Source organism: Aythya fuligula, chromosome 16 (assembly GCF_009819795.1).
Source record: "Aythya fuligula isolate bAytFul2 chromosome 16, bAytFul2.pri, whole genome shotgun sequence".
Lineage (NCBI taxonomy): Eukaryota > Metazoa > Chordata > Aves > Anseriformes > Anatidae > Aythya > Aythya fuligula.
The window spans coordinates 2,128,280-2,151,039 of NC_045574.1; the positions used below are offsets into that span (position 1 = coordinate 2,128,280).

The window sequence follows — 22,760 nt, forward strand, 5'->3', positions numbered from 1 at the left end:
AAACTCTGGGTTTAATCCTCCCCTCCCACCTTGCTGCGGGGTGCAGGTGCCGTGCTGGGAGCAGCACTGAGACGACCCCTCCCTTGTTTCGGAGGCCACGAGTGGCACCAGCAGCCACCTCAGCCTCCTATGCTGCCTCCAGGGAAGACGATGAAGAGGGACTTCATGCTGCCAACCCCTCCCTGGTGGCACAACAGACCCTGACGGGCCTCTTGGAACTGAATCTTCCTTTAAAATCTGCCCTTCATACCTCCAGACCAAAACACAGCCCCGGAGGGGCTAAAGTTAGTTTCCTAAAACCCAAGTGTTTTATAGGGGAAATGATGGCCAGAGGCTGCTCCCCAGCTCCCAGCGCTGCCAGGTTTGCTCTCGTGCCCCGTGGCACTGCTGATCCCGTGCATCCCATCTCTGCACATTCCTGCTTCCCAGATTTAGTGGGTCTGTAATGGATAGGATGAAGGAGCTGTGGATGGGGCAAGCTGTTTGCTTGGGCAATCATCATTTCGAACATTAATTGCCATCCCTTCTTTCTGCCAGCCACCCTGCGCCCCCCCTGCCTGCCACCCATCCGTGCTGCTCCTCCGGGAGCCCCGCAGCCCGAAATTGCTCCCCCCAGCCCCTGGGATGCTGCTTCGGCAGCCGTGGTGGGAGATGGCAGAGGGGCACCACAGCCTGCTGCAGGAATCGCTCTGCAAGTGGCCTGGCAGCTCCTGGGGGCTGATCCCACCTTCCTTCTGCCCCTGCCCCAAGCCCATGGATGAATGGGGCATGAAACAGAGCCAGCCTCCGGGGTGGGTCACTCAGGTCTTTAATAAAATATACCGTATGCATCCCATGCATAGATAGAAAATTAATTTACATGCTCTTTTAATTATTTGCATAATGCTTCTTAGTTAATACAGGTAATTTAGTCTTCACATTTTTTTTTTTTTGTACATTTTGCTACTGGGGTATTCATGGAGAGAAGGGGGAACTCCTTCCTTTGTTCAAGTAACGGTGCAGCGGGAGCTGGTCCGGGGCGGGCGGTGAGCGCGGGGCCGACCACGGCACGGCCGTACTGGAAGACTCGATGGCGCCGGGAGCGTGGGCACCTCCACGCCCTGCTGCTCCCCGGGGTTCCCCTGGTCCCACCTGAGCTCAGGGCGGCTGGACCCGCACGGTTTTGTCTTTTATCCCCGTGGACAGCAGGTGGCTGTGGCAGAGCTGTCACCAACCGTGGTGGTCCCCACGAGGTGCCCTGTGTGCCAGCCAGGACGGCTGGTGGCAAGCACCAGGATCCAGGTGGCTGTGGCCGTTCTGTAGCCATCGGAGTAGTTTGGGGCTTGCTGGGCACACTCCTGTGTGCACGAAAATCCTGCACGATTTCCAAACAGAGAATCGGGGGGGGGGTCAAGGAAAAGCTCCGTAGAGAATTAGTGCTGTGCCGGGAACAACCCCAAACGTGCAGCTGAATCAGGGTCTGCATGGGACAGGGGTGTCCTCCCTGCCCAGCTGAGAGGGGCTCGGGCAAGGAGGTGACAAGGAGCAGCACGAGGTCCCCTCTGTCCTGCCGGGGCTGCCTCCTCTGCAAAGGGGAGCCCTGGGGGGCTCAGCTCCCTGCGGGGATGGAGGCGATGCCCCCCGGCTCCTGGCACTGCTGCTGCCCCTGCCTGGCCCCAGGGCAGGGGGACGAGGCAGCAGGGTGAGGCTGGGGAACGGGGCAGGTGTCAAATCCCTCAGGCTTTGTTCATCACCCCAGCGTGGCAGCTCCTCCAGCACTGGAAACCAGGAGCACGCGGCAGTGGCCAAGGCAGCTTCTTGGTGCCCAGGAGCATCCCTCGTGTCCGCTCCCCGGCAGCCCTTTGCAGGCACTCTGCCTCCTCTCTGCTGCATGGGCTGGGTGCCAGCAGCAGCAGCAGCTCTGGAACGAGCGCCATGCCCTAAATGACACACAACTTTAGGATGGAGGAGCACCACCCTTCATGCACCCAGAGCAGCGCCTGTTCGGGTCACCCACATTTCTTTTCTCCCCTCTCCCTTCCTGTCCCCTGGCTGGGGTACATCCAGCTGAGACGCACCCAAACCTCCCCAGCTGCTGCCTCCCACTGCCCCGGGGCTGGCAGCAGCCGGCGGGCACCATCCCCAGCCCCTCCTGTCCCCTGTGTGGAGCTGGGAGATGGGGAAGCCCGGCCCCTCCGCCACGTCCTGGGGGGCTCAGGGGGCAGGCAGGATGCCGGGGGTCAGACCGCGGCGGTCGGGGCTGCCTCTGCCCAGGGAGGTTTCGCTCAGTGCCTCCGAGTCCCGGTCGTGGCTGGAGCAGCTCTCCGTGTCCTCGGGGTCTTTCTTCTCGCTGTTCCTCACGGCAGCCTCCAGCGCCTTCTGCTTGCGGTAGAAGTGGGAGAACTTGTTGAAGATGATGGTGATGGGCAGTGCCACCACCAGGATGCCCCCCAGGATGCAGCCCGAGGCGGCCAGCTTGCCCGCCACCGTGACGGGCACCACGTCACCGTAGCCCACCGTGGTCATGCTGACCGTGCCCCACCACCAGCACGCCGGGATGGTGTCGAAGCCGACGTCCTCCTCCTTCTCTGCGGTGTAGGCCACGCCGGAGAAGACGGAGACCCCCACGGCCAGGTAGAGCAGCAGGATGCCCACCTCCCGGTAGCTGTGCTGGAAGGCAAAGCGGGGTGACGATGAGCGAGGACCATCGTGGTCAGGGCGCTGGGGCACCACAGCACAAACACGGCCCCCGTGCAGCCCCCTGCACACCTCCACGGGCATCTTGTGGGCATCACAGCACAGTGGCAGCACTTGGGAGTTAAACACAGTGTGGGGAACACGGGGAGGGGAGTGGGAGCAGCCCCGGGTGGGCTCAGGGTCAGGGTACATGGGTGAGCCGTGTCTGGGGAGAGCAGGGTGGCTGGGAAGCCAGCCCCTGGCACCCCCATGGGGACAGGGCAGCCAGGAGGGGAGCCCAGCCCTGTGCTTCCCACCGAGGGTTCCTGCTGCAGCCGCTGTGCCCCGGCTCCAGCCTGATCTGGGCTAGCAGCATCCAGACACGTTTTCCTTTTATCTTGGCAGGTCCCCAGGAAGCACCGGACCGGCAGGCTCTGAGCAAGGTGATTTGTATTTTCCTGATGCTGGCGGTGTGCGAGCACAAGGAGGACAGGTGCCTCTGCTGCAGCCTCGGCTCTGCCTCCAGCTCCTGTCCCAGCCCCGGCTGGCCCCACCGCCTGCCCCTCCGGCACCCCTCACCATCTGCGGAGCTCAGCAGGCTTTTGCTCATATTCTGCCCAATTCTGTCCCCTGAAGCCTCACTGCTGGGGACATTCCAACCCTGGGGTTCTTGGTGACTTTAACCCGTGTCCAACCCTGCTACAGGACACCAGAGATGCTACAGGAACACACAGCTGTTGTGCTGGGGGAGTTGTTTTATAGAAACTGTTCTTTTGGAGATAATTCCATCTCCCTTTTGCTGCTGCTCCATGAGAGGCTCAAAGCAAGACCAACTGCTCTGCCTCAGCCCGGTGTGAATCGATGCAGCCCCGCTCATCGGATCAGCCTAGGATCCATCCAGCACCAGCCCGGGCTGGCCCCAGCACCCATCCCCACGGGCACTGCGCCCCTGGCTCACTGGGGACACCCAAACTGCCAGGTTGGGGACAGGGGGTGGTGGCAGTGGGACAGACGGACGGACAGCAGGGGTGTGCAACGGGTTAAGAGCAAACAGCAGCTCACAGGGCTGAGCCCATGCTGCAGTTCTGTCCCTGTCTGGTCACCACAAGCAAATTTCTTGGATGTTTTTGCCCACTGATCGGCCAACTCGCTCCTCTCATCTTTTGGGGAAAGGAAATCAGAGCTCTGATTATATTATTTTTTCAGTCTCCCAACAGCCAAAGAATGCTTTACTGGAGACCACATAATGACTAAACGAAACATTTGAGCAAAGCAAACAGCAGAAGACATGGGAAAAGAGCTTCTGTGGTCAAGGCAAGGCATAAAGGAGGTGGATTCATGGCAGGGAGCACGAAGACTGCTTGTACTGCTGGCAGAAGCTGCTCAGCTAATGCCAGTAACACCAAGGGAAATAACACCCTCCCCCTCCGCCATCACCTGTGGCTGCAAATGCCCCAGAGAAACTCCAAGAGCTCCTGGGGAAGGACAAAGAGCCCCGAGCCTCACAGATGGATCAGCTGGCCACGAGAGGCTTATTTCTGTATGGAGTTTATCCGCTGCTGGGGGGCGGCCAGCACCGAGCCCCCAGCTGGGAAGCGCACCCGCTGTCACGGATGTTGGTGCAGGGCAGGAGGAGCAGCGATGTGTGGGAAGGCTGCCACCAAATTAAATGCCCCCTGGATCATCTGCAGAGTGCTGAGTTTACGCTGCACAAAGGGCAGAAATCCCTCTGCTAACACCCCTGTGGCAGGGCAGCAACTACTCGCCGTGCCAGAGCCATCGCCCCGCTTCCCGGCCATCAGCAGGCTTTGCTCCTCCGCTGCTGCTGCTTTGTGCTCTTGCAGAAGGAAATAAATTATGATGAACACGGTGTTGTAATTTATGTGGCCGGTAAATCACAGCACCAGGCAGCTGCGGCAGCCTTGTGTCGCTCACCCCCTGCTGCTGGCTCTGCCCAAGGATGTGCAGCGAGCCCGGCAGAGCCCGGCAGAGCCTGGCAGAGCCCGGCAGCCCCTGCCCTGCTGCAGCCCCTGCCCCGTGGAGCACAGGAAAGGATCGGGGAGCCCTTCCCACCTGGAAGGTTTGATTTAAATTCTGTGAGCTGCTTTAGGTGTGCATGCCGCTTGCTCATTGCTCTTCCAAGGTGGGTTTTCAGGAACAAGGGTGCTGTGGGTAGGGCTGCAGGTGCCTTTGTTTCAAACAATGCTCCCTGGACCCCATCCTCCTCCCCAGCCATGCTCAAGAGTTGATTTTCTTTCTACCCAGCCCTATGGAGCGGGGCCAGCCCTGGCCGCCAAGCTCTGCTGACACCAGGACATCCCGTGCCAGCACCACGGGGTCCCCAGCCTGAGAACCAGTGTGGTGTTTTGGAAGTGGGGCCAGAGGCAGCCCCAGGACGAGCGAAGGTGTCTGTGCTAGTGGTGTCCTCCCCGTGCGCAGCTCGAGCATCTGCTGCCACACTTGGTGGGCCTGGCGACTGGCCTGGGGGTTTCTCTTGAGTTGGTCACCAAGAAGCAGAGAAAATCAAAGGCTGGGCTAGCTGGACCCTGCAGCACCTGGATTTTGAGGTGAGGGGATGGCTTCACCCTCCCCAACACACTGGCTCAGCCACACATCACCCTTGGCATGAGGCGGCTGGAGGGACTGTGGGGACAGCAGAGACTGATGGGGGGCAGCTGAGCTGCAGCGATGGAAGTCGGGGACATGGGACCAGGCTGGTGAGGGTCTCATGACAGCTTCATGCCTCAAAACCCATCACAGCTGCTCTCACCAGGCCCTCCCAGGTGCTGGGAGGGTGCTCTGGTGAGCATTGGGGCACGATGTGAAGCCTGGGGACCTTTCCTCAAATGTGTGTGGGTGCCACCTCCCAGTGTGCCAGGGGCCTGGGGCACTCTCAGTGCCCCTTCATCCAGCTTGTCCTCCTGAGGGCCTGGTCCTGAGGCCAGCTTTCCCCAGCCCTGCATGCTCTGCGGTGCCACAGGACGGCTCCTGGTGGTCCCAGACCCCGTGGCTAACCCAGTGAGGTGTCCTGGTGGGATGTCACCACCCCTGCATGGCTCATTCTGCTCCGACACTGGGTATGGTGCTGGCCCACCACGGTGGGGCTGAACCCATGGAGGCACCAAGTTTCCAAGTGTCAGGGTCAATTCCTGTTTGCTCTGGGTGTGTGCACAAGGGGTACTTGTGCAGCACCCTCACACTGCTTTGGCACATCCCACAGCCCAACCCACTGCCCCAAACAAGCTCTCACACACCACCCAGAGCTGGAAAACCACTGGGAATGGGCACCTCTGCATCTCCCGGCCATCCCAGAGCTGGTAATAAGGGTAGGTATGGAGATAGGGAGCCCATTTACCTTCAAGGTGGCCCCCAGCGACCTCAGCCCCGTGGAGTGCCGAGCCAGCTTCAGCACCCGGAATATCCTCATGAGCCGAAAGACCTGCACCACCTTGCCCAGGTTGCCCAGCTCCGAGTCGCTGCCCATGGTCAGGTCCACCAAGAGGGTGAAGTAGAAGGGCAGCACCGAGACGATGTCGATCAGGTTCAGGGGGTGCTTGAAGAACTTCTTGGGGTTGGGGGAGAGCAGGAGGCGGGAGGACACCTCAAAGGTGAACCAGGAGATGCAGAAATACTCCAGTTTGTGCAGAACGGCTTCGTCGAGCACGTTGCCGGCCTCGTCCGCCTCCTGGTACTCGGGCATGCTGTGGATGCACATGGTGGCGATGGAGACCAGCACCACGCTGATGGACACGAAGCTGAAGAGCTTGCTGGGAATGGAGTAGCCGGGGTTCTCCATGGTGAGCCAGAGGCGTTTGCGCGCATTGCCGCAGCGCAGCGTGCTGTAGCGCAGCAGCTCATGGTTGATGTCGGAGATCTCATCCGGGGACGTGTCCACGCTGCTCACCTCGCTCTCCTCGTCCCAGTTGTGGTGCCGGCCCTCCAGCTTGCGCTCGTGGTAGCGGTAGCTGCAGCAGGAGTCCAGGAAGAACTCGTTAATGCCCCAGTACTCGATCTCCTGGCAGAAGGAGAAGACGCAGAGCTCCTCCATGACGTGCAGCTTCCCCGTCTGGTAGAAGTGCAGCACGTAGAGGAAGAAGCCGGGGTTTCGGTCGAAGTAGAACTCCCTGGCGCTCACGTCGTAGTCATCGCAGAGCTGCAGGATGGACTCCTCCGAGTCACAGGACAGCAGGCGCCCCAGGCGGGTGTCGGGGAACTTGGAGAGGGCGCTGGAGCTGAGCCGCCGCCTCAGCCCCCCCACGTTGATGTTGATAACGTCCTCCTCGAAGCCGGGACCCCAGTAGGTTAAGGTCTTGTTGACCATGATCAGCAGAGCGGGGGCTGGTCCACCTGTGGGCGAGACACAGCTCGAGGGTGCTCGGGGGGGACAAGAGGTCCCTGGGGGGTGAGGGGTGCTCACGTGTGGGACAGAGAGGGACAGTGGATGGAGGGGAAGGAGCAGCTTTGGGCATTTGTTCTTTGCTGGGGAAGAAGGAAAACAAAACAAAACAAAACAAACACAACCAAACCTATTTTTCCAGATGAGGCTTTCCTTCCTTATTTACCTCTTGAAATCTCTCCCTTTGCAGATCGCCGGTGGCCTAACGAAGGCAATTTGCTGCATCTCCAGCACCTCGCCTGTGGGGCTTTCCTCCTTCAAACAGGTAATTAGTCACTGGAGAGAGGATTTATCCCCCAGTGAAAAAATAGATCTTGTGCTGCCCTGCGCTCATCAGATTGTGCCAGAGATTTGCAGCCCGACCACCTACATTGCTAATTGGACCTGGCCAAAAAGTCCTTGGATGGCACGATTTGCCCAGGAGCCGTGGTAGTTTTGCCAAAATCAAAGCGTTTTCACAGGTGTTAGGGAAAATTTCAGAGGAAGAAGTGTCAAAACAATTCGTCTGCCTGCTTTGTCTCCTCTTGTGTGTTCTGTCACATAAAATATTAGGATTTATTTTTATAGTGTTGAAACATAACAAAAACATGATTCAGAATCATTGATGACTGAATGAAAGGCCTGTGTATTAGTAGGGAAATAAAAAGGGAAGTTTTGCTTTCTGCCACATTTCTGGGTTTTACGGGTTTCAGGGCACTGGGCTTTGCCACGCAGCAGCAGCTCCATTTGCTAACAAGCAAGAGTTACAACATCTAACAACGAGCAGCATTCGCACACCCTAAAATGCATTTACCCACCTTGACCAGAGGTTTGAACTAAGCAGGCGAGCACTCGGTTTGTGCTCTAAGTCACCTTGGAACCTCTCCACCTACCTCCTGGCCTGTCGCCCTTTCCGGAGGGGCGTGGTGGAACTCGCAGGGAGCGGTGCCGGGGCTTTGGTGTCCTCAGGAGGGCACCGGGTCTGCTCTCTGAGACCCCAAAATTGCATTTCTCCCACAAATCATCTGCTTTTGGGAAAATCCCTTTGTTGGCTGTGCCTTGCTCCTGAGCTCTGCTGATCTGTCATTGCTGATGTGACTTGTGCAATGCTGGAGCTTTCTTTTAGTGGTTGCAGAGGAATTTGTGACCCCCCTGACCGGCCTGTCTCTGTTCTCAAAGCTTTCCCTCCACGGCTTTCATCAGCCCATTCTTATTAGAAAAGTCTCTCACCCTCTCCACCTGGTGTCACCCATGGCAGTTTTCAAACTTTTGGGTGACACAAGGACAGAGGTTGGGGACGGGCAGCAGAAGCCGGGGGAAAAGGCACTGCAGGGGTGCTGGGGAGGTGGGGCAGCACCTGAGGGCCAAGACATTGAGGTGGGTTCCCCCACCCCACACTGCTCACCAGACACCTTGAGGGGTTTATGGGGCAAGCACCGAAGCAGGGAAAGGGGGCTATGCACTTTCTGGTGCCTGTGCAGTGACATATAAAAGGTTGGAGGAACCTGGGGGGGTTTTGCATCTGAGCATGGAGGTCAGAGCTGGAGAGGGAGAGGTGATGGAGCCAGGGCTGGAAATAGCCCCCAGAGGTGGGTTTTTAGGCTGAGTGGGGCTGTGGGTGCAGCAAATGCCAGCCGGGTGTGAAATAGCCCAGCAGAGGCATCTGCTACCTCGGTTGCATCTCGGCGCCGGGGCTGATAAAGACACAGGCTGCACACCACAAGGCAAGCGCTTCCCCGTGTCTGGAGGAGGCAACTCTTTTGTGCAAAGCCTCCGAGCTAAATGGACTCATCGGCTTTCCTGTCTAAGGGGGGGCGAAAAAAAATAAAAGGATCAATTTTTTTTTTTAAATGCTTCAGACATGGAAGGGAGAAGAAGGGGCGCAGGCGCTCCTCCTGTTCAGGGACAAACTGGGATTTCTGTGACAGATCGGCTTTTCCAGGGAAGACATCACACAGCCCATCTGTGGGGTGGGGATGACTAATCCAGGTTCCTTCCAGAAGGATGCTCATGCAGTCAGGCTGCGCGCACACGCAGGGGCCGTGGGGGTGGGCCCGTGGGCTGCAGCCCGTCCTGCGCCCCCCGAGCCTCTCCGTGCCCTGTTCTGCAGCCGGGGGGCAAGGCCAGGCCAAACACCACCCCAGGCAGTGGGGACGTGGTTTTGGGGCCAGGATGGGGCAAGCCTGGGGGTTGTGGATGGGGCTGGCAGCGTGGGGTGAGCCCAAAGCGATGCTCGGGCTCAGCAGGAGCAACTCACACCTTGTGGCTGTGGGTGATGCCTTGCCCCCATGGCAGGAGGAAAATTCAGGGATGGGAGAGCTTTGGGCTCTGATGGCAAGAGAAAAATGGGTGTCAGGGATGGGCGAGCTTTGGATCCTGGGGAAATTCCTCCCTGCTGCACAGGGAGCAGGGCGAGGGGGGTCGCGGACAGAGACTCTCCTTCCTGATGCCTGTTTCTGAACGGAGTGAATTATTTCTGCCCACACACGGCTTTCATCTGGGAATCCAGCGCAGCAATTAATAGTTCTGTAACTCTTTTGCCTGCTCGCTTCATGGCGAGCTCAGCTCAGCCTTGGAGCACCGCCGAGGCTTGGGCCAGAACCTGTCCACCTGGATCACCAGGGCAGGATCTGTCCCATCGGCGGGGCTAGCGGCTGGGGGACAGGAGCTGGCTTTGAGGAGGTTGGGTGTGTTGGGTTTTTTCTTTATTTTTTAAATCACAATGGGCAGAGAATACAAATGTGCCTGTCTGCAGTAACGTGAATTTGCAAAATTGTCTTTTAGTCGCACCGAAATCTCCATAAATGATTAGGAAAACAGAGCAGATCGAGCCAGGCCCTTTGTGATCGATTTTGAAATGTTCTGTGAGCTGTTCGAGGGAAACTGCCACACACCCAGTAGGAACCATGCACTGGGCATTCAAATGAATATGTATCTCGTGAAGGAAAAAAATCTCTGATATATGCATTTATGACAGTAAAGAAATATTAAAACAGATCAAGCATATCTGTATGAAATGCTGGAAGAGTTTCCCTTGACAATGCATTTTTTTCTGACAGCCTTTCACTGGGAAGTTCTGTGTATTTATTCCAACTGGCGGAGGGGACCCAGGGGAGTGGGCAGGGAGATGCTAATAGATATTCGAGTGAGGATGCGGTGAGAGCAGGGAGTGTTGCACTCAGGGGTTTTCCAAGCAGGTACGATGGGTTTAGATGAACAGCCCGGATAAAAAGCCCCGTACTTACAGCTCGGCGAGGCTTCCCAGCGGGGAGTCGTGGGGCTGGTCTCAGAGGAGCCATTAGAAACGTGCAGAGGAGGAAAGCCTTTGTCCCTTGCCTGCAGCCCAGCCCGAAGCGCCCTGTCACCATGGGCTCGTGGCCCTGCACCTCCCAGGCGTGCCGGGGTGCTGGCTGCAGGCTGCTGGGGCCAGCCCCAGCTGGGATGCCCGTGGGATCGGGGCAGGGCTGGGGGGATCCAGGGGGGCAGCTGACGTCCCGGGGGGTGTCCCCATCCATCGGCTGCGTGCTGGGGGTGGCTGGGGCAGGACTGGGGAGGTGACACTCTCCCTGGGATGCCCATGTGCCCTGTCCCCGCCGCTGAGCATCCCTGTGCCCGTCGAGCTGAAGATGCTCAGCGGGGTGCGGGGAGCACGGAGGGGTTTTCCCACTGCTGGCAGCTCTCTGCAGCCGGAGCCTGAGCTGCTGCCGTGTGCTCGGAGGCCACCGAAGTGCCCGGGGCTGGGGGCAGGCAGCTGGGGGACTCCCGGCTCTTTTTTGGGGTGCAGGAGGGGGGCGGTTACCCAAAGCTCCGGGGTCGGCTGTGAGCAGGAGCCCAGCGCCTGCTGCGGATGCTGCCGTGCGCGGTGCCTCTGCTGCCAGGTACCGGGCGCACAGCTTCTGGGGGGAAAGGGAGGACCCCGCACCCTGCCCTGAGGTTCCTGGGGGGGGTGGAGAAGACCCGGGGGCAGAGGGGCTCCCCTACACCCACCTCCGGAGTGCGCGGCAGGGGTACCCCGTGCGCCAAGCTCCCCGCAGCATCCCGGGCTGGAGGCTGCTCTCCTCCCCGCTGCTCCCCGGTCCCTGCTCAGCCCGGTGTGCCGATGTCCCTGCCCCCCCCCCCCCCCCCCCCGCAGCATGCAGCCCCCCGAATTGCCCATCTCCGGCTCCCCTCCGCTCACCTGCAGCCGCGCCGCCCCCGCCGCAGCGTGCGCGGAGCCGCGGAGCCCTGCGGGGCCGGCGGCAGCTCCGCGGGGCCGGGCGGGGAGGGGAAGGGGCTGGGAAGGAAGGGGAAGGGTTGGGGGGGGGGGTCCCCGCCCCGTCACCCCCCCTCCATCCTCCCCTGGGTGCCGCCCTCCGGCTCCGCCCGGCGGCTTTGTGCTGGGGGAGGTGGATGGAGGGGGGGGCTGGGGAATCCCCCCCGCAGCTCCCCTGGGAGAGCTGGAGATGGGTGCGAGGGGTTGCTGCCAGCCGGGGGGTGGGGGACGGGACACCCCCCCAATTTTTGGCAAAACCATCTCATGGTTGCCTTTGCGGTTTCCCCCGTGAAGGCTACAGGCAGCTCTGCGGTGGCTGCACGGGGCTGGGAGCGGGGTGGGCAGGGGAACCGGTGTCCCCCCACCCCAAATTGCCTTACCTGCTCCAAGCGCCCCAAAGCAGGAGGGCGGGGGGCGAGCGGTGGGGCCCCGAGCTCAGCGTGCCGCCCCACGGTGTGCCGGCGATGCGCCTCGGCCCTCGCAGGTGCCCGTCACAGCATCCTGCTCCTTGAACCTCCTGGGGCTGGGTGTGCTGAGGGGTCCTGGGCAGCCCTGCCCGGCTTGCTGAGCTCCCCGCTGTCCCCGTGCAGGAGGTGGGCGAAGGCAGCAGGTCAGGCGCATGGCCGGGGTCAGCTCAGCGGGACGCTGCCACCCGCAGCCATCCCTGTATGGCCTGGCGAGAGCTCCAACTGCCCCCAAAGCCGGCTGCCAGCGCAGAGGGGCTGCAAAGGGAGGCTCTGAGACCTTCCCCGGGTGACGGCCGCATGCCCATGTGGCGATGGCTCATTGCTCCAGCACCAAGCAGCTCAGTCAGACCGGCAGTTCACACCCTTCAAGGTTCCGTGCCACCCTCCAGGGCAAATCCATCTGCTTTAGGGTTCGGGCACGGAGCCTGCAGGCCCTCACCCTTCTCCAGGCACGCAGACAGCAGGCTGGGAGCTCGTGTCGGCGGGGAGCATCCTTCCCCCCGCTGCGTGCCCGCCTCTCGTGGCTGCGTGCCCTGCCAGCCCCGGCCCTGCGCCAGGCAGCGCTGCCGCCGCCGTGTCCCCATGTCAGCCTGTGCCCCGCGCCTGCTTACATGGCAAGGAGGGAGGGGGGGGGGAAGGCTCGGAGGGAGGCCTTGGGGAAAAAAAAATCAAAAAAAAAAAAAAAAGGGAAAACCAACGGAGGGAAATTCCTCTGTTCTGTGATACGAGGCAAAAGCGTTTATTTTTATGGCGATTAGGGGTGGCTGCGCAGCTCTGGAGGCTGTGAGATAAGCACAGCCAGCTTTGGCTGCTGGCAGCGAGGAGGGTGTGCTGCCCCCCGGGGTTTGCTCTGCCTGTCACTGATGTGCTGCCACGGGGAGAATTTCCTTTTCCCTTCTGAAATCAATTCTCAGCTGTTTTTCTGGGAGGGAGCCTTGCCCTGGGGGAACCCCTGGGCTCTCCGAGGGCATCCGCTGCAACTCACACCCGGTCTCTGCACAGGTCAGCTCTTTGTAAATCTCCCCCCAGCCCCATTTATGTGCTGATGCTGGGTGGACCTGAAACTGTGCCCTCCAGTCCAGCCCTGCTGGCTCCAGTGGTGCGAGGCAGAGAGCTGCCAGGGCTCCCTGGGTGCAGGATTGCACCCTGCGCCCCTGCCCATCAGCCCAGCAGGCTGCAGGGGATCACCCCGGGATCGTGGCAGGGTGTCCCTGCGTGTCCCCACACCCCTGTGCTTCCAGCAGCAGCCCCAAAGCCCTGGGGGTGGCTGCAGACCCCAGGTCACCTTCTGGCCTCGCCCAGGCTCATGCTGGTGTCCTCGCGTCCTTCCAGGGGTGGCTTTGCTGCAGCACAAATGGTACCTGGGTGAATTCTCCCCTTGCTGCACAAAGGACTGCGAAAGGGCTGGTTCTCTCCTTAGCCAGCTTTGGCACTTGAAAGGCAGGGCAGGAAAAGAGGGTCCAGCCCCGAGGCTCTCCCCCAGCTCAGGGGATGCGCTTGGGGCACCCAGCAGCGCGCCCGCAACCCCAGGCGAGCTGCCACCACTCCTGAGCTCCCTCGCAGAGATGTGGCGAGGGAAGCAGGCAGAAAAATCAGGTCAGCTGGAAACGCCTTGCCATCTCCTCCTCCCAACGTCTTCCCCCTGCTGCCCCTCTGGGAGGAAGCCCCCCTCCCACCAGGGCCCACGGGGATGTCGCCGATACCCGCGTGGCGAAGCCTCCATCCAAGCGGCCACGAGGGACGAAGCCTCTCAGCCTCTCGCCTCGCTGCCTCCCGCGGGCTGGAGGCAGAGGCAGGGTGAATCCGAAGCCAGCAGCCATCTCGGTGCTGCAGTGAGTCATCCCGAAAGGCGCCCGGCTTGTGTCAGCTCTGCGCCTTTCTGCTTTCTGCTTCCTTTTTTTTTTTTTTTTTTTTTTTTTTGGGGGGGGGGGGGTGTTAATAGCTGATGTAGCAATAAATTAAAATATAAAGGGAAATATAAATGAGTGGAGCTTGCCTGCAGAGCTCCTTTAATTAAAAGGGAAATTTTCAAGCCCTCATAAGGCCCGTGGACGTGTGCTGAGAGGGACAGAGCCGCTGGTACCTGCCTTGTGGGAGGGCTGGAAGGGTGGCTGAGAGCATAGGGACATCGCTGCAAGTGGCACCTGATGGATGCTGGGGACACCAGCACAGAGGGAATTTAAAAAATCTTCATTTCCAGAGCTAAATTCCAGAGCTAAATTAGGGCAGAAGAAAAAAGCCTTCTCTCTGGTGGTAAAGGCATTTGGGTTTCTCTTCATGCTTTTGGTTCCTGGAGCTTTCTGCACTGCTGCTGCCTTTGTCTCCCCAAGACAAGAGAGGCTGAGCCTGTGGGGTTTGGATTTGGGTTTGCCCTTGCCCTTGCCCTTGCCCTTGCTCTTGCCCTTGCCCTGCCATCTCCTGTCTCCCAGCAGCTTTGCCTCTCCCCAGAGCACCTCCAAGCACCGCACGGGGAGCCCCAAGCGCACCTTTGTTCCAGAGTCCCACTCCACATCCCTCTTTCCTCCCCCCAAAAAAAGCCACAGGATGCCTGTGGCAGGGGCATTTCAGCCTGCTCAGTGCAGGGAAATTCAGCCAGCCCCTCCGGACTCGAGCCTGCTCCAGAGCCCGCGGATGTGCCACCAGCATCCGCCCGTCCTCCCGCAGCGTGGGCACCATGGCAGGCTCCAACAGCCTAAAATGCTTTGGGCTTGGAGTTTCACAAAGCCCACTGTGTTCCTAAGCCAGGCAAAATTAATGAAAACTCACTGAACTCACCGGAGACCTTGGCTTGTGGATCAACTTAAAAGCTATAATCAGAAGCATGAGAAAATTTGGAGAGCCCTAACGCAGCGGTGGCTATTTTTTACATAGACAGGGAACCTCCGGAGGGGGAGCGGGGAGGTGCCGCAGTGCTGAGGGATGGAAGCAGCAATGATTTACTGTCTGGAGATCTTCCACATGCCCGGAGGATATACATCACCTCCAGCCACATCTTACAGCACATCTCCAATGTGCTGAATCCCTCCTGCCGCACTGTCTCTGCCCCCAGTTGCTCTGGCCAGGACACATCCCCAGAAACACAGCGCAGAAGGAGGTGAACAGCGAGTGCTGATCCTGCTGTGGTGTTGGTGCCAGAGTCAAGCAAGGCACAGTAAATTCAGGAGTACAGCCACAGGCACAATAAATTCATGAGTACAGCCACAGCCACCTTACGGGGATCACACGCAGCGGCCCCAAGTTCCACCTGTACAGAAAATCCTGGCAACCCAGCGACCTCCAGAAATAGCACTGCCTTACACATCAGTGTTTAGCCCTGATATAAGGAGACAAGCTGCAAAACAACTTCTCCATGCAAAAAAAAAAAAAAAAAAAGGGGGGTTAGCATAAAGGGAGATGCCATTTCCCTCAGCCAGTCTGTCCTGCTCAGCCAGCACACCGGCCCTGGGGACAGCGAGCTGCCCCCGGCCTTGGGACCCGTCAGCCACGTCCAGGCTGGGATGGCACGACAGAAAATTTCAGCCAAACCTATACATTTTTGATAACTGGCCTCTGATGTTGGTATTTCAGAAGTGGAAGTGCCCTGGTGGTGGGATGAGCACCCTCTGCCAATGGCGAGGCTGGTGTCCTGTGTGGGGGCTGCCTTGGGGTGCCCCTGGGGAGGTTCCCATGGGATGGGCTTGGTGACGGGGGCTCCCATGGCACAGGGGTTTCTACCAGCCCAGAGCGGTGGCTCCTGGGGCCTTGCCCATGTGGGTCCCACTCTCCCAAGCTGTCCCAGCCCAGCAGAGCTGCGGGGCTCGGTGGTGCTGCCTGCTTCCTCCACGACACAGGGGTCACCGCTGCTTTCATCTCAGAGCCCAGGTTTTACAATGCCAGCTATGGATTTCCCCCTTCTGTACGGCTGGCCTGGCTGCTAGTCACTGCATTTTTGTCGGTTCATTTATTTATTTATTTATTTTTAACCAGGAGTGGTTGTACCAGTGGCAAAGGAACAGCCCAGGATGTGGGGACGGAGCTCAGGGGCTGAGCCTGGCGTGGACACTTGCTCCTGCAAAATGCACACCGCGTCCTGCTGCAGCACGCCATCGGCACTGGCACACCGAGGGCAACCCTCACTGGCTGTTTGACCGTCGGGGCCCAGGGCTTGTGTTTGGGGCAGATCCAGGTACAGAGATGACACATCTCCCTGGTTTCCCAAGCCCTGGAGCAATGGAAGGAGCATTTGTGTCCCAAGAAGGTCCTGATTGCTGGGGCGCAGCGTGGCACTGGTGCAGAAACCCAGCTTGCCCAGGAACCTCCCAGTGACATTTCAGAAAAAAAAAAAACCACACACATTTTTCTATTTTTAGTGGTCAAACTGTGCAGAGCATCACAGTATGCTCTGCACATCATCATATCACATCATTGTGTGAGTCCCACTGCTGGCCCAGCGCATTGCCCGGACCAGGGCTAATGTGGAAAGCAGCCGAGCATCTCCGAGGCTGCTCAGAGCCATGGTGCCGGCTGCCCTGCGCTCATTAATGTGATCGAGTCGCAGCAGCTCCTCAAGCAGAAAGGTACTTGGGCATCGGCCCATTGCCTGCATTTGGTCTCTACTCACATGGGCTCTGATTGTTTTGGGACCGTGGCTGTTTCTCTGATTTGCACCATCCCTCTGATTTTAGCCCCAGAGGTCCAAATCTCATCTTCCCATTCGCCTGCCTGTGCACAGCGGTCTGCGACGCTGCTCCGCTTTCACCCATCTCTCCCTGATTAATGTGAAGCCCAGCTTCATGAATCATGCATGGAGCTGTATTTAGGATAATGATTTCTGACATCCAGCGCCTGGGCACAGCATTTCGGGATGGACTGTTTGTGGCCAGAGAACTCCAGAAATAATGAGCCGACGTTTCCTCCATCCGAATCAGGGGAGGGGGAGGGAGATGGGCGACGCAGCCCTGCCTCCTTCGGAGGCAATCACAGGTTGCTCCCTAATTAGCCAAATGTGTAAACGCTAAATATTGACATAGCTTTGCGGTTGCCTGTGCCTTGCAATCGCATTGCATGCTATTAACCTACATAACCATCAGGGAAGGAGCATCTGCGTGCGCCTTGGCACAGGCAGGGCTGCAGAGGCAGGAATTCCCCTGTGCTGGTGCTGCTGCCGGTGCCCTGCTCCACAGGATGCTACCGAAGGAGCTTGGAAACTGCTTCCCCTCTGCAGCTGGAGCCCGTCCGTGCTGCCCGACTACGTGAACAGCCCCCTGCCCGCCGGGGGTGGCTTTTGGGGCTGGCTGGGGGGGGGTCCTGGTGAGCTGTGCACTCGGGAGGGGATGCGGGGCCCCTGGTGCTCAGTGGGCTGCAGGGGATGCTTTCCTGGCTGTGCACTGTTCTGTAGAGGAGCATCCAGGGGCTCCAAAGCTGTTAGCTGCAGCATGGTGGGGGTGCCTCTCCGAGGGGCTGCGGGTCTGGCTCGGGAGCTGCAGGAGGCTGGGGACACGATGGGGCTGCAGGAGGCTGGGGGAGCTCCTGCTCTCACCACTGCCCAGCCTCCACGTGCTGAGCTCTCTACAGCCTCCATGCAGTGTGGCTGGCTGCAGGAGAAAGAGGTTTCTGTCCCCTATGCATGGGGACAAGGAGCTGCTGGCTAGGGGTCTCTCCTAGCTACAGGGGGCTGCCACCGCTTTATTCCTTTGCTTCTTAATTAATATATTCATTTTCTAAGGGTGGGTTTGTAGCCTGAAACAATGGCTTTGTGTGTGAGACTCCATGTACTCCCCAAAATACTCTGAACCCCCTGGCTGAGCAGCTCTGGCCATGTGCAGCAGGCCAAGCTGGCAGGTCCCCATGTCCCTGGCATTAGGGCCAGAGAGAGTTGCTTCCTGCACTCCTGCTTCTGCACCAAGCTCTTCCCTTACCAGCCTCAGGGGGTCTGTGCCAAGGCTCAGACCGATGGCAGAGGCTCAGGGAACCAAGTGCCTCTGGTTCATCTGGCGGCTTCCTGGGCGTGCAGCCCCAGCAGGCTGGTGAGGATTTCCAGGGGGATTTGGTGGGGACACGGAGCCAAGTGACTCAGCTGGGCAAGGCACAGCCCTGCTGCCCCTCGGCACGTGTGTGGCCACCCCAGAACTGGTTCAGGGTGAAGCAGCACTTAAGGGAAGAGAGGATGAGGGACGGTCCCAAAGGCTTCCCACTTTGCACCACCAGTGCCACAGAGGGTGGTTGTGGCTAGGGGAGCACACTGGATCAGGACAAAGGCAGCCCTGTGCCATCAGACAGTCCATGCTGGAGGGTCCCAACTGCAAGAGAGCTCTGGTCTGGCCATGAGCACCTCGACTGCAGCCTGCAGGGACTGGCCATGGGGGAGCTGAGCTCAAAGAAACAAAGAAAACACCCCACGTGTTGAGGCACAGGGTGAATTCATAACTACGCTGACCTTCAGCGGGGAGGACGGGCTGCGATTCTGCAGAGGTGTATTTATTCCTCGTGTGCAGGGACCAGGAGGTTGACTCATTTTCCCTCCCGAAACGCCGCTGCCTGTGCGCAGAGCAGGCGGGGGCTGCGCTCAGTGCCCGGCCGGGGGCAGAGCGTGGATCTGCTCAGCCCAGGGGCTCTCCTCTGACGGCTCTGATGCGATTGCTGCATCCTACTGGGACTACAGCATCCCACTCCTGGCCCGGGCTAGTTAAATAAGCCTCTCTTTGCAAAGGTTTTCAAAGCTGTAGTAATTCTGATTAGGCCAGTCTGAATCATCCCTGAAAAGGTCTCGCGTCACTCCGGAGCGCTAAACTGCTCTGTATTCACCCTGATCACCCACACTGCTGAGCCAGAGCATGAAATACGCAGGGAGAAGGCTCCAAGAAAATATTAAAAAGATGTTCAAGTGTGCAAGGGGCATACTGGGGGTGAGACTTTCCCTCTCCATCCGCTGCATCAGGCCCAGGCAGAGGACCAAGGGCTCTGTCCCCACGCTGCTCCAGCCTCAGGAGAGCAGATGATGGGGGCAGAGCCAGCAGGGAAGAATCTCCTGGCTGGCACAGGGCGCACTGCTCCCCTGCTGTCTCCTGGCACGAATACCTTCGATACATGGTGGAATTCCCTCCTTTCCCCAAGACCCAGATCCAAAGGATTTCCAGGCAAAACCCGCTGCCAGCAGCTTCCCACAGTCAGGGTCATGCCTTCCTCGTCTGCGTTTGGGTGCGTTGTCCTGCTCCTGCCAGGCGGTGCTGGCTGTCCCGGGGTGCAGGCAAACCTCAGCCCCAGTGGGGGGGCTTCTAGGGAGGGAGAGAAGAGCTCATGCTGCAGCTCCAGGCGGGTGTTCGGGGCTGCTGCATTATCTGATTCCTAACCTGCAGCACCCCAGAGCAGAAAGAACCCAGACTGAGGGACCCTCAGGCATCCTCCCCTGGCTGCCTTCTCCATCTCCTCCTGCCCAGCTGGGTGGCAGTGGTGACGAGGGAAGGGCAGACCTCTGCAGCCTTCACGTGGAAGTCTGCAGGTCCCTTTCAGCAGCTCCCAGGATAACAACCCCCCCCCCCCCCAAGCTGTCTCCTGTACCTGCCCCCACAAAGGAGCTGCTGCCCTGGGCACAGGGGGCTGGGCTGGCCGGGGCTACCAGCGCTGCTGGAGGCACCCGGTGCCTGGAGCTTGGTGCTTAATCAAACCAATTAGCAATTTAATCTTGTTAACAAACCGGGATAATTGCAGCGTTATCAAATTAGCCAGCTGCGTGGAAATGCCTGCTTAATAGCTGATAATGGCTGGTGCTGCCGGAGGAGGGGTGCTGCGGTCTGTGACTGATGGGACGTGCCACCACGCATGCCATCGCAGCCATGGGGACAGCCTGGGGACAGCACCGGGGCTCTGCCCCCCCTCTTTGGCGTGAGGGTGGCAAGGGACATCCCCACGGGCAGGTGCTGTGCTGGTCCTAAATGCTGTCCAATTTCCCACCTGGGTTTGGCTGCTCCCAGCCCCTGGCCCTCCTTCTGCCTGCCCCTGCTGGCTCACCCGGTGTTTTTATCCCCCACGGGCACCGTGCAAGCTGTTGGCACGTCCCTGTCATTTGTGGGGTGCCACTCTGTCCCTGCAGCAGACACCAGCAGGCTGCACACTGGCAACTTGTCTCAGCACCCCATGAAAGCCTGGCCCCGAACATGGGCTGTGTTTCTGTGCCCTGCCTGGAGGCTCTCCCAGGCACTCCTCTTCAGCTGAGTTTCCCCTACCGGCTCGGGTCTCAGCACCCTGGGTTACGGGGCTGTGTAACCCCTCCCCAGCTGCTGGGGACCACAGGGGGTCCCGTTCCCTGTCCCACCGCCCTGCCCGGCTTGGGTGCACCCGGGGACATGCTGCCCACCCGGTTCCCTTCAGCCTGCTGGGAGGTCCCTGAAGTGTCCTGTTGGGTCTCACTGCGGCCCCTCCAACCCTCCTCTCGGGGTCTGGGTGCCTCGGGAGGGGTTTGCTGCCCCCAAGCAGCCCCTAACCACATGCTGGGTCTGTAGAGGGGTGGGCTTCCTCCTCTTCCCCCAGCACAAATCCTGGGGAGGGAGCAGCAGTGGGAGTGTGCGCCAGGGTGGGCCTGAAGAGGGGCAGGAAGGGGAGACACACACCATGAGCTCTCCTGGAACGAGTTCCTTTATTTGTAACAGCAGCAGGGAAGGGAAAAGAGAGAGTGAGCAGACAGCAGGCAGCATCCTGGGGCAGCTGGTTCTGCAGCCAGGGAGGTTTCAGAGCATGGGCAAGGAGCTGTCCCCGTCCCTGTCCCCAGCAGGACAGTCCTCCCCGGGCTGCGAGCAGCGGGCTGGTACCAGAGGTGGCACGGGGATGCGGAGAAGCCCCTTGGTCTGTGCCGGGCCCTCACACTGGGGAAAGGGAAAGAGAGAGGGAGAGGGGCTGAGAGAGAGCACCTGGGCCACCCCCAGCCCTGAAAGCCGTGGCCACCTCCCTGCCCAGGGCCACGGCCACCACAGGTGGCTCGGAGAGGACGGTACCGTGGGACGTGGGGATGCCAGGCGGGCGCGAGAAGCATCTCCTACCGCAGGCGCCCTGGCAGCACTTCTGGTGGCGGGGGCACTGCCAGCTGCTGTCGCATTTGTTCGGCGGGTTGGGAATGGCGCAGGTGACGCGGATGTGCGGGCAGGACCAGGCGGTGCCTGCAAGGTGAGAGGGCTGCAGCCCAGGAGGGTCCCCAGAGGGCTTTGTCCCCTCCTGATGCACAGGCCGGGTGCCACCCTGTCCCCTTGGACACCTCTCCTCCCTCCTAAAGCGTTTATATTACCTGCTGGCAGCTCCATCCAGGCGATGAGCATCCCCACGAGGAGGAGGGCAGCCACGGACCTCATGCTGCCGCGGCCCCTGGGAGATGTGTGCAGTCACTGGGGGATGCTGGCACTTAAATTCCTGGGGGAGGATGGGGGTGGGAAGCAGGCTGGGGGATGCCGACGTTTGTGCCTTTTCCCCCTGTGTTTTCCGGAAGCCTTTTGCACAAGATACGGATGGGACGGCTCCGTTGCTCAAAAAGCTGGTGCTGCCTTGTGCAACCGCCCCGTGTGGTTGCACCTGGGATGTGGGGGGCAAAATGAAGGCAGCTGGTCCTGGGGGGTCTGCCCACTCCTGCGCAGGCACAGTCCTCCAGGAGAAGCCTTCACGGGGACCCTGCAATGATGGGGGTTTGCTGGGGAGAGGCAAAGATCCCCCTGCACAAGGAGTGTGCACCCCTGCCCCAGGCACAGCTGTTTTCGGCGGGTGCTCTTGGGCAATGGGCAGTTGCTCCACTCCCCACCAGCAGGCCAACGTCCCCTCACCTTGTGCAATGCTTCCCGAAGGGATCCTTGCTGCAGGCAGAGCCCAGAGCTGTGCTGGAAGCAGGCGCAGGGGATGTCCTGGGGGAAAGGCACCCCCCAGCCATGCACACAGCCCCCGGTCACCCCGTGATCCCGCAAACACAGCCTGGGGCAGCCCATGGTTTTGCAACAGGGCAGGGCAAGGACCAGGAAGAGCAGGAGCATCACCCCTCTGTGCCCCACGAGGTCCCTGCCATTGCCCTGTCCCCTCAGGGCTCTGCGGGCATCTTGCCGTGCTCTTCCCCTATCGTGTCTCCACATGCCCTGGTAACTGGCCTTTAACTCACGGGTATCTGTTAATTGTTGCCCAGCTGCCCTAATGATCCTCTGGCTACATTTCGCTCTTTGTAAAGTCATTTGTTAAACAACTGTGGAAGGATTCAGCCAACCCAAACAGGCTTTCTGGGCTGTGCACCAATACCTGAACACTATCGATGGGAAATAGAAGCACTGGAGCAATTTTGGAGCAATCTTTAGCAGTTCAGCTGCTGCTGTGGTTGGGAATGGGGAGAGGGCAGTGTGGTGCTCCCGGCTGCTGCCAGGGCCCGGCCAAGGCAGTGCGTGGAGCTGCACCTGCGGGAGGAAAAAACACCAAGGAGCAGAGGGGATCCAGCAGCTGAAATCCTGGGGGGGAAAATATCCTTCTGGGGGAGATGAAAGCACTTGATCCATAGGGGAAATGTCTAAAACCTGCCTCTATTGCAACCCCCTTGGAAGGACCCAGACCATGGCAGCCTGAACACGAGCTGGATGCAGTGCAGCACCCTTTGTCCCCCCACCCTGCGTTGCAGGGACAGGTCCCACGGAGCCCTCCCCAGCACCCCCCTGACTGCCCCACGTGGAAAGGGCCTGTGCTGAGCAGTGCTCAGCATGCTGCAGGCTTGGGGTTTGAGCGGGGTCAGGCTCCCTCTTTATCAGGGTGCACAAAGCACGCCAGGGACAGTCTGTGCCCTGTAGACCAGCCCTTGTCCCTGTTACGCAGCAGCTCGGGGCGATGCAGTGCTTTTTCCCTGGCCCTCCATCCACCCTTCTCCAGCTCCCCGCAGAGGACACCCCGCTCGCCTTGGGGTCCCCAGGGGCAGGGTGCCCTAACCCAGCGCACCCTCCTTAGCGCTGGTGTCTGGTGCCACCTAGTGAGAAGCCACCAGGGGTGCTCTGCAGGAGAGGGCCCTAATGGGGCTTTGCTCTGCCCT

The 22,760-nt window shown here is 59.8% G+C and overlaps 1 protein-coding gene across 2 annotated transcripts; it reads right to left on the bottom strand.

Moving 5' to 3' along the window:
* Positions 1 to 789: 789 nt before the first annotated feature.
* On the bottom strand, positions 790 to 12,222 carry KCNS1 (potassium voltage-gated channel modifier subfamily S member 1). 2 transcript variants are annotated; one of them, XM_032198461.1, is made up of 3 exons: positions 11,663 to 12,222; positions 6,011 to 7,002; positions 790 to 2,649 (listed from the first exon to the last, which is right to left on the bottom strand). In XM_032198461.1, the coding sequence occupies exons 2-3, from the start codon at positions 6,974 to 6,976 to the stop codon at positions 2,194 to 2,196; spliced, it is 1,422 nt and encodes a 473-aa protein (XP_032054352.1). In that variant the 5' UTR covers positions 6,977 to 7,002; positions 11,663 to 12,222; the 3' UTR covers positions 790 to 2,193. The 2 variants fall into 2 exon arrangements, with proteins under 2 accessions (XP_032054352.1, XP_032054353.1); XM_032198462.1 differs by lacking the exon at positions 11,663 to 12,222 and adding an exon at positions 11,208 to 11,263.
* Positions 12,223 to 22,760: the final 10,538 nt, after the last annotated feature.